Consider the following 11,839-nt stretch of genomic DNA (forward strand, 5'->3'; position numbering starts at 1 on the left):
AAGCACAATTTATTATTGGGCCTAATTCATGTAAGTATTGACCTAGGTATTGACTTCTGGGAGATTTTTTTTCAAATAAAGGTCGAAATTAATAGTAGTCAGCCTAGTCAGCGTCACTAAAACGGCAGCAAGAGCAGCATCATCAACAATCAACATGGCATCATCGTCACGACGCTTGCATAATCCGATGGGAATGTATTGTACGTGCAGTTGAAACCCGGAATTTTCGACTAGCGAAGTTGGATTTTTCTCCAAATCCGTGCGTCGGACCTAACTTCGCAAGTGGTGCGCTGTATAGCGGACCAGATTTGCTATACAGCGCACCACTTCCGAAGTTAGGTCCGACGCACGGATTTGGAGAAAAATCCAACTTCGCTAGTCGAAAACTCCGATTTTCAACTAAATTCAGAATAGTGTGCTCCATTCTGAGGCAACACGAAGCTACAGATTGACAATGAGGTAATCACGTTCAAATGTATGCGTGCCTTTTTTGTAGATGTAGTTGTGAAACTGCGAGGAAAATATTTGCACTCTTACCCCGGACGTTAGTTTTATCATTATTTACCCGTTTTACCCAATTCGATTGGGTAATGTTTGCATATGCAATCTGAATAGCCTTTCAATCGGCGTGCACTTTTGTTTGAGGAAAAATTTGCGCTAGTGTTCGTGTGTTGAAATGTCACTTATCTCTATACTGGGCATCACGTGTTTTTGTTTACACAGCGTTTGATCAAGACGCCACGACGCCGGCTGTATAAATGTCATGACGGGCTAAACGTCACTTTCAATTTGACACTAGCGATCACTGCAATTTGAATTTACCGTGTAATGTTTCGCGTGTTTTCGATCAAGTCTCGGAATCGAGTGGCACGTCGGTTTAGTCGGTGATTAAATATATAGCGCATTTAGTTCACCACTGGACTATCGCACTAGTTTTCACTAAAGTGTCTCGAGTATACCAAAGTGGCGAATCCTTGTCGTTTTGACAGGTCTCCTGCTCGATTGGAACTATGGGGATGACACTAAATTGACTGTTCCAATTTTGACGTTTCTCCTCTTTGTTTTATCCAGGCTCGTTAGTTTTCACAAGTGCGAAAATGCAAATAAAAGTGCGCGATTGCATCCAATGGCCTAGGTGTCTTCAGAGCACTTATTCAGCATACATCGAAGAAATCAGGCCAAACATTTCAATAGGTCTTATCTGCATTTGAGAGGCTCTCTTTGTTTACTTTCTCTTTCAATTATTGCAATATAATGGTACACTTTTTAACTTTTTTTGCAGTACAAATCACAAGACGATTGTTTTACCATCGTTCAAATCAGGGAGGCAATCAAAATACAAATAAATAGCTCAGATATTAACGAAAGAGAGATAAACCAAAGAGAGCCTCTCTTCTGCAGATTGGACCTTTAGACATGTTTGGCATGAAATAGTGCGCCGGAAACATCAATTGGGTTTTTGAAATTTGAAAAATGTATTGATTTTTGGATGTTATACGAAAGAGCGCTTTTTTTCTGAGCCACTATGATTTTTTTCAGAATTTTTGAACTTCATTTTGGTACCTAAAATCAATTTCAAAGAGATTTTTTAAAATCACCTTTTGACAACTGGGTAACTGTTTGACAGCTCCGCCCAGTACAAATTGCGACGAGGGGTGATTCGACAAATCGCTCCCATACAAACTTCAAATTGGTTTTTAAATAGGTTCCCGGGCACCAAAATTCATGAAAATTTAGATTTCGGCTTAGTTTGACATGCTGTTTCAGAAAATGGAATTATCTCAACACCGTTAAAGCAGCCAATTTAATTTGATGCAATCGCGCAGATTTATTTACGTTTTCGCACTTATGAATACGCAGTGCGCAGTCCAGTGGTGAACTAAACGCGGTATAAAATATATTTAATTTAAATTTAATTGATTTAATCGAAAGTAACATGAGCGAGTTCTCTTCATCGACACACTCTTCTGCAAATTCTAGATTGAGTTTGAATAAGGGTGAAAGTATATAACATGATTTTAAACACTTTTATTGTATGCGCTATTCCTCGTTGCCACTAGCTACTCAGCGACATTCTTTTTTTAATTTACAAATAATTTCAATAGGAAGCAATCAGTGAAGTACTAGATTGAAAGTAGTGAGCTGGATTTTTGTATGGTGAGATGATCAATTCTCTGTTTCTGCAAAGAAATGCTGCAAACAGCGTGGGTTATATGATTTCTTGCCTAATTTGATGCTGTTTGAGCAAAACTTTGGGTAACTGTGTTGTTGAAGTTGCAAGAAATAAATAATACAACAACACAGTTACCCAAACTTTTGCTCAAACAGCATCAAATTAGGCAAGAAATCATATAACCCAAGCTGTTTGCACCATTTCATTGCAGAAACGGAGAATTGATCATCTCACCATACAAAAATCCAGCTCACTACTTTGGGAACGTCCATAAATTACGTCACGCTTTTAGGGGGGAGGGGGGGTTCAGTAAAGTGTGACCACCCACACAAAAATTTCAGAGGTCTCATACAAAAAGTGTGACATAGGGGGGAGGGGGGGTTGAAAATGGGCAATTTTTGCGTGACGTAATTTATGGACGCTCCCTTTCAATCTAGTACTTCACTGATTGCTTCCTATTATTGATTTTTATATGAAAACGGCTACTTTGTAACGGCCACATAAGTAACCGGTAGAATACAAGTAGCCGGTAAATCCACAAGGGAACGTTCAAAAATAACGTCCAACATTTGGGGAAGGGGGGGGGGTGTTTAGAAAAGTGTGACAGTACGTGTATTGAGTCTGGGAAATTTCGTGACAGAGGGGGGAGGGGGGGTCTAGAAATGAGCCATTTTACGAGACGTTTCGGATCAGCTGATCGCTCATTTCATGAATGAAAATTTGACAGGAGGTTGCGCCCAAGCCTGTGAGTGTTAATCAACACTGTTGTCATTTCGTAAAATAGACTATTCCGAAAAACGATGGACGTAATTTCTGAATCTTCCCCAATACCAAAAATACAGTCAGGGAAATATTTCACAAGTTTGTTTATGATTGAGAATGTAGATGGCGCTATCGAGCGGTAAACGACTGTCAGTGTTCTGTCATTCCGTTTTTAATGATTAATCGTATTTTTTATTCCAGTGGGAAAATTATTGCAACGCGTAGCAAAATAATATTAATTTTTAGTTTTAAAACAGTGAAACGCAGGTGCAATTTAACTAAATTTTGCCCATGGAGGTGTTCAACAAGCTGTACACGTCGGTGACGCAAACTGTTTCCCAATTGTCTTCGGTTTTGCCGGGAAATCCCGTGACTAGGGAGTACGACATCACTGGACATATTGCTAGCGCTGGAAGGGGTGAGTAACTTCTATGTCGAGGCATTTGCTTGAAACTAATGTTCGGGAAAATCCGTTTCAGGATGCATGTGGAAAATCTACTCTGGCACCAAAAAATCGACCGGACAAGAGGCATCAATATTCCTCCTGGAGAAAAGACTGTTCGAACGCTACTCCAAAGAAGACCGAGAGGAAATATTCGAAATTGCCCGGAGAGGAGTAACACAGATTACGAAAATCCGACATCCACAAGTGCTTACAGTGCAGCATCCCCTGGAAGAAAGTAGAGAAAGTTTCGCATTTGCCACGGAGCCGGTCTATGCCAGTCTGGCCAATGTGCTCGGAGACACAACGAACCTGCCGGCGCCGGTTATCTCAGAGTTGGGCAGCTACAGTCTGTATGAGACGGAAATCAAATACGGTTTGCTACAGCTAATTGAAGGGATCCAGTTCATTCACAATGAGACCAAGCTGGTCCATCGAAACATCAGTCCGCATAGTGTGGTTCTGAATTCGCATGGAATTTGGAAAATCTTCGGGTTCGACTACTGCGTGAGCAGCGAAAATGCCAATCGCTACGATTACAATCCCAATCAGAACGTTTTGGCCATACCGAGCCTGGAGTACACCGCTCCTGAGTGTGCCCTGGAGAATGGGTACTCAGCACGGGCTGACTATTATGCACTGGGAGTGCTCATAGGTGCAATATATGCAAAGAAGTGCAATCCATTCAAAACTTTCGGGCGGGACTACACCGCATTCAAGAAGCAAGCTCAAGAGCTACGTTCCGGGAAGTGTCCAAATCTTATGAACGTTCCGCAGGGCATTCGAAGCCATGTGGAGAAACTGTTGACGGCCAGCCCCGAAAGGAGACCGGATTTGGTGCAAATTAGTAAGGTAAGGTAATTGTAAATTTGCCATTTGAGCGATAGTTTAATTATAATGGATCAGTGATTATTAAATAGATGATCAATAAAATATAACTTTTACGATAACTGTCTTATTTCTCGTTGTAGGTTCCATATTTTGACGACATTGGAGTGAAAAGTCTGAGCTACCTGGACACACTGTTCCAACGAGACAATCAGGACAAAGCCAAATTCTACAAGGGGTTGCCTCAGATCATCAAAATGCTTCCGGCTCGCATCAACCTACATCGAATACTGCAATGTCTCGTCAAGGAGTTCATTCATCCCACTATGATACCGTTCGTACTGCCAAACGTCCTTCTGATAGCCGAGAACTGCACCAAGGCCGAGTACGAGAAACACATTTTTCCTCACATAAAATCTATTATGAGCCTACAGGACCCGGTGCAGATTCTGCTAATTTTCATGCAAAACATGGAACTTCTACTGAAGCTGACCTCAGCTAATGATGTCAAACTCTATGTGCTCCCGATGGTGTACAAAGCACTCGAATCAAATTCCACACAAGTGCAGGAACTCTGTCTGGCCGTGCTGCCCTCGTTCGCAAACCTGATCGATTACCCTTCTATGAAAAACTCACTTTTGCCGCGCATCAAACATCTTTGTGCAAAGAGTGCAGTGGCATCGGTGCGGGTCAACTGTCTGTTGTGCGTTGGTCAGTTGCTTCCCCAACTGGACAAATGGTTGGTGCTAGACGACATACTGATGTTCCTGCCGACGGTAGCTCCCCGCGAGCCGGCCGTCATCATGGCAATTGTTGGTATGTATGCCCTCCTATTGATAAATTGGAGTTCCGTTCTAATATTCTTTTCTTCGCTTCAGGTATCTACAAAGTTGCTGCAAATCACGAGATGCTCGGCATACCGAAGGAATTTGCGGCCAATAAAGTTCTTCCTTTCCTGTGGCCCTTGTCAATCGAGAACGGCCTAACTTTGCAACAGTACAATGTAATTATGGCGTTCGTGAGTGAACTGTCGCAAAAGGTCCAATCCGAACACACAAGAAAGTTGGAACAGTTGAATACTGGACCAACGGACAGTAACCCATTACAGTACGACATTTTGGCACCTTCCAAAACAGCCGATAATGGCAACTCCGAGGATCACCAAATCGGTATAACTACGAAAGAGTTTGTTGACAAGGCGAAAATTGAGAAGCCAGCAACGTCCCGGCCGCTGACTCTTAGCGAAATGAAACCCATGGAGAACAGGTAATAAGCTGACAAAAAACGTGATAAGTTTAAATTTTACGTTTTGATCGAATCGTGCTGGGTTGATATTCGGCATTCCATTCCATTTGCTCTACAAAACATTCATGATAGCAAATAATAGTCTTGTTATGTACTAACCGGATCTGTGGCCAACACCTACTTTGTAAGGTTGATGTCCAGTATCCTTGCAAACATGCCCCGGCCACCGTATCCTTCAGGCTTTTGCGACCTTCAGAGAGCCCGTATACTTGATTTTAAACCCCCTGTAAAAGGGGGTCAAATGAAAACATCCAACCAACTAGTAGGCAGTTCTTTCTCTACCCATATCTTGAATATAATACAGTGTAAGAGTTGATACAGCTGCTCACTGCCGTGCTTGAGAGGCTCGGCCAGCAGTTCGTCATTCTCAGCAGCCTTGTTGTTCTGCATGCAGCCCTCTAATGACTGTTTTAATCTCGTCTAGCGTTGAAGCTTTAATAGCCTGTCCGTCGTCGTCGTTTCGGATTCTGTCTGTCGCTCTCCCATTCCCATCATTCAACAATTCCTCGAAGTGCTCTCTCCACTTGGCAGCCATCATTGTTTTATCCGTTAGCAAGTTTGTATCACGGTCGTTGCACATGACGGGAGAAGGCGCTGTTTTTCTTCGCACGCCATTGAATTGAATATTTCGTAAAACTACCGCATATTATTATGTTCCATACACTCTAGCGCTTGAGCAATCACATTTTCCTCGTGGTATTTTTCCTTTTTGTGGTGCAATCGTTTTTTGGCTATTCTTGCTTGCTTCTCTATATCGCTCAGTGCTCTTCTAAGTCCCCAACACCAGCATCCGGCAACATTCTTCTCGTCCGTTAGCCTCTTTTTTTTTCTTCTAAACCATACGGAGGAAATCTGCTCAACAGACACCCGAACAGGAAAGTCCGGGTAGTGTGGGGTTAAGACCATCTTCTACAGCAAAAGTAAAAGCCAGGAGCAACTGCTTGACAGCTTCACCCAGTACAAAATGTGACGAGGAGTGATTCGACAAATCGCTCCCATACAAACTTCAAATTGATTTTTATGTAGATTCCCGGGCATCAAAATTCATGAAAATTTTGGTTTTAGCTCAGTTTGGCATGCAGATTCAGAATATGAAATTATCTCTACACAGCTAAAGAAGCCAATTACGCCGTTCCGACTAAAGATACTCTTAGTACCGACATTAGCCAGGTCGACATCTAGTATGGCCAATGTCTCTAGCAGAATCTGACCCCGGTGGTTCGTGAAACGGCTTCTCCATTCCACGGCCCAGACATTAAAGTCACCCGCTCACTATTACCACCGGCCTTCGCCCTGTTACACGGTCGTCATACAGTCCAACATCTGCGTGAACTGCTCGAGCGGCCACCGCGAAGGCGCATAACAGCTACAGCCTAGTGTTTAGTTCATATTTGGTTGTTCTGTATTTGTGTCATAATTGTAACGAAATTTGCGAGCCACTAGGTTGAGCTCGGTAGGATAACTTTTTTCCTACATGGCTATGGTGAAGAACTAGCCATCTGCGCTAAAAATCACCCTAAAAGAAGAAAAAAATAAAATAGTAGACACCAACTCCTGGACGGTGTATTTACACGTCGTCCATATAGCCGCATTTTTTTCTGGATTCATCCGCGACCCAATTGCCGTTTATTTATTTATTTCTAACTAGCATTCCCGGCAAACGTCGGCCTGCCTGTCTACTTTGTTTTTCGACATCCGGTTCCATGAGGAAATGCCCCTCAAAATGGAATTTCAGATTTTTCCGTTTTTCTTGCCTTCCCGGTAACTTTTTCTAATTATTTTTTGTACGAACACGTCGGAACCCTGGCGGAATGCAACAATGAAAGAATCATGTCGATCTTTTGACCCGTTCCCGAGCCTATTCGTGACATACAAACACCATTCCATTTTTATTTATATAGGGTGACATTGGGTATTATCGGCAGGTTTGTTCTCTTCGTCATGGGGGGTTTTTGTCAACCAAATTGCCTGAAACTTGGCCATATCATTCAGCTTAGTTGGGAAGGATTTGAGGCCAACTCTGAGTTCAATAGGGTTCAAAAAACCTCCCATGACGAAGAGAACAAAACGGCCGAGAATAGGTAATTTCCCCTATAAATAAGTGTGGGTCATCGGAAGCGTTTTCTCAGATCAAAGCTTTTTTGGTTCCGTTTCGGGTCCTGAGTATCTGTGCAAAATTTGAGCACGATCGGTTGAGTCTACACTTTGCGCATTGCAATTGAAATTTGTATGGGATTTTGTATGGGAAATAGTTATTTATGCAACAAGTTGCAAAATGATGTTTTTTTTTCAGCACGAGTCGTACGTTTATCCAACGAGGCTTGCCGAGTTGGATAAATACGACGAGTGCTGAAAAAATCGAGTTTTGCAACGAGTTGCATACAAAGTTTTTTGTAATTGCAAAAAATACCCAATCAGTATAATCTTTTCTACACGAACATGTATCAAGAGCAACCACGTGCCACTCATTCATACGCATCAGCGTGGTGCTTTTGTTTGATCAGGTAGGCTATGATAGAGTCGGTGTCAGAAATTTGCAAGCTCCCGTCGTCGTCATACCGCAGCATGGGCAAGAGCAAGAGTAGTTTCAGCTGCTGTTTCTACGCCGAGCTGCTGCAGTCCTAATCAGAACCTGAAAAGTACTAATTCAGATTGCAGATGCTCAGAGGTTGTAGACGCAGCAGCTGTGATATGGTAGCCGTGAAAGTTATCGAAAAGTGGGTTCTAGCAAAGGTGCCGAAAAGTGCTACTTTTCAGCACTCTTAAGAGTGCCGAAAAGTAATACTTTTCGGCACTTTTGTTTTAGTGAAAAAAAGTAGGCCGTTTCATCATTGTAACCGCGAGTGAAAAGTAGGGGAAAACGCAACGCAATTACAAAAACATACTTTTTTTGCATTTTAGCAAAATTGAAAAATTTTGTCTGAAACTTTTTAACCGATACTGTAAAATGATAGTCTAGGATGTTCTGAATAACTTTGTTGAAGACCGCAAAGCGATCCGATGCTTGTGAAAATAGTTATAATCAACGAACCGCATGCATGTGTTTATGTTTTAACATGTAAAGGAAAAAGCAACAAAATCATGATGTTCCGCCAAGCAATGCCAACGCTATAACTTTTTTCATAAGCATCAGATCACTTCGCGGTCTTTGACAAAGTTTTTCAGGACACCCTAGGCTATGTTTTCACTTTAACGGTTACACGGTTTTAGAAAAATTCGAGTTTGTTATGAGAGAAATGCAAAAAAGTGTATTTTCCCATGTAAAATCCCATATAAACTTCAAACGCGATATAAACGTAGTTTTAACCATCGTGCCCAAATTTTAAGTTAAGGGTCAGATGGGATATCATTGAATTTTTCACTTTTCCATATAAACAATGACCCACTCTAATATATATAGATTATACAAATAAATAAATAAATAAATACGCACCAGCCTACCTTAATCTTCATTACTTTAACGGACTTTGTTACGTCCGCCTCAGGTAGATGGACCAGTCCTCACGAGTCTCACGTGTTCCTGTTTGGCATCGTCCATCGACTTACGAAGTCGCAACAGGGCCGTTTTCAGGTCCTTACTAATGTTGGACTTCGTGGACGCAAAGTCGATGATCTTGCCAAGCTGCTGCTCAGCCATCTCGATTGCGGGTAGTCCTTCTCTTTTTTGGTTTATGGCCCTCAACAACCACACCAAGCTTATGGGCACGATCGTTGTAGTTTTTATATCCTGCGAGAAAAGAATAAAATAGAAGTTACAAGTTTGAAGCTCGTAAAGTCTCTGATCTGCAATGTTGAATTTAGTGTTTCCTTTTAAAGTTTCAACTGTTTCCTTTTAACAAATCAACCAAACCATACTGTTTAGTTTTTTGTTGTTAAAAATAGAATTAATGATTCAATATTTTATTTGCAGCGTCCCAAAAATAAGTGCACCAGTGAGCACAGCACCATCGATGAACACCGCATTCCAATTGCAACCGACGCAACCATCCCCATTTGTGCCACCGCCATCCACATTCCAGCCCATGCCGATGTGGCAACCGCAGCGACCGGTAGCGGTACCACAGTACAATCCAGTCGGTGCCAGCTTCAATGGAAATCCTTCGATGGATCAGTTTCAAGCTCTTCTGCCCGCTACGACAAGCAGCAGCAGCCATCATCATTTGAGTAATTCAAACATTCAAACGAAAACTCCGCTGCTTCAGCCTATGAACAATTCGCGAAGCAGTGCCACAGCAACTAGTCAAGGAAGCAACATTCTGACAAAGGAGGATATATTAGAGTTTTTAAAGTGAAGTTACTATAACCTATGTACTGTCTAGCAAACTTATGCGTTTAATGCATTTCACTTGTACTTAATGTCATATAGCAGCATTTCATATCAATGATCTTATTATTTGACACTATTTTACGTCACAATCCGTAAATCTTTTCCGGATTCAGTTAAAGTTTCAATCAATTCGAATTATAGGGAACGTTATTATTGTAAATATTTAGTAAAACACTGTTTGGAACAAGTAACTTCTTTTAATATCGAATGACTACATTCCTAAAAAGCATCATATGTATGTACCACTATTTAAGAAGTGGAACTCTATCATACCAGTGTTAGCGAAACGAAACACTACATAAAGCATGGAAATAGAAAATAATTTTCATTTGTTATTTACATAATTTATTCGTCACTGTAACGTATTTTAGTATATGTCCAATAAAAATATGTTGTGCATTTAATCAACTATTCTTTTATTTGTTACTACCGTGAGGTGCCCATATTTCGTGCACTTAAGAATTCTCAAAGTTAGATAAACGACTGAAATTTTACCATAAAGTATATCAGATTAATTTCTTCGATAATATTTAGTGCTGGCACTGTAGCTCCCAAGAAAAATATAAATTAGGCATCTTCACATTATACAAGATAGATATAGCATTAGTTTTGATTTGTTTAAAATTGCCAAATTTCGTGCACGGGTTCCAAATTTCGTTCAAAATGGGTCCAAATTTCGCTCACTCTAAAAGACGTAGAATTCGCCTAAATATGTTAATTTTTAAAACGTAGCATAATCGTAGAATACCAATGAAACCATAAAGTGTAGATAAAATCGATGTCTGTGACGAAATATGAGTGAATATTTACTGTTTACCATGTTCGTCCCGGATGTTTACGTTAAGATTTCCAAAATCCTTCTGTAGATTAAGAAGATATTATTTTGACTCTTTTATTGAAATCTTGATAAAACAATATATTGTTTGCTATTTGAATCAAATGTTCACTAACTTTACTGATGGTCAGTAATGTGAAATAATTCATTTTTTTTTAAATGTAGCTTTTTACGTTTCTATTATGTGCCATTAATAGGCACATTCCTCGGGAGGTTAGTTCTAGTAAAGTGTCGTCTTCCAAACTTGTGTTCTGGCAATAAAGCTTACGGCAATAATTTGCTTGAATGAAACTAGCGGCTGTAAGCTACTACTCCCAATGTTTGGGTAAATAAAATCATCCCGAGCTTACTTAGTATTTCCACATTTATAAATTTGTTTATTTTTTTTTTCTACGTAGTGTATGAGCAGTCCCTAGCTAATTTTAAACCAATTAAAATAGTAATTAGAACTATTATTAATAACCGAATCATACGATGGCTTTGTAGCCATTTGTGTACACATGAACCTTTAAAACAAAGTTATGAAAAAGAGTGCACGAAATTAGGGACCCATACAAATTGTGGGTTCCTAATTTCGCCAACAACAAAAATGTTTAAACAAAATAAGAAAATACCATTTTTAAGTGATTTTATTGCGTTTTAAATAAAACATATTGAATTGAAATAATCAAGCATAAATTGAAATATTTACCTCTGATAGAGATCGAAATATTTGTTAACTTCCGTGAGTGTTGATTTTCTCGTATCTCTGAATATGGCATCTGCTATTTGCATACATTTGCAATTTATTTTTCAATCTTTGACATAAATCAAATTTTTATTTTTTTTTGTGAATTGTATTGAGATCAAATGCAGTTTTGAGGTTATAGCAAATTTTGGATGATTCCGCTGTTATTTAGATAATAATGCTCTCAGATGTCAGAAGTTAACGAAGTTTGGGCCCGCACGAAATTAGGGCACCCCACGGTAGCCGTCCCGGCGAACGTACTGCCTGCCTACTGTGTTTTTTGACGTACAGCTTAATAGGGACGCCTCCCGCAAAGTCATCTGTATGGAAGCCCCCCGTTCTAGAGACCGGAGAGGTCTCACGCCAAGCTAAGAACTTTTCCCGGCCCCAAAAATACCCACATACAAAATTTCACATCGATCGGTCCAGTAGTTTTCGAA

General features: G+C 40.4%; 1 protein-coding gene across 1 annotated transcript; it reads left to right on the forward strand.

Moving 5' to 3' along the window:
• Positions 1-3,107: 3,107 nt before the first annotated feature.
• Positions 3,108-10,245, forward strand: LOC109431423 (SCY1-like protein 2). Its single transcript, XM_019707634.3, has 5 exons — positions 3,108-3,353; positions 3,415-4,229; positions 4,349-5,021; positions 5,084-5,471; positions 9,421-10,245. The coding sequence occupies exons 1-5, from the start codon at positions 3,227-3,229 to the stop codon at positions 9,800-9,802; spliced, it is 2,385 nt and encodes a 794-aa protein (XP_019563179.2). The 5' UTR covers positions 3,108-3,226; the 3' UTR covers positions 9,803-10,245.
• The last annotated feature ends 1,594 nt before the right edge of the window (positions 10,246-11,839 follow it).

The sequence above is a fragment of the Aedes albopictus genome, chromosome 1 (assembly GCF_035046485.1).
Source record: "Aedes albopictus strain Foshan chromosome 1, AalbF5, whole genome shotgun sequence".
Taxonomy (NCBI): domain Eukaryota; kingdom Metazoa; phylum Arthropoda; class Insecta; order Diptera; family Culicidae; genus Aedes; species Aedes albopictus.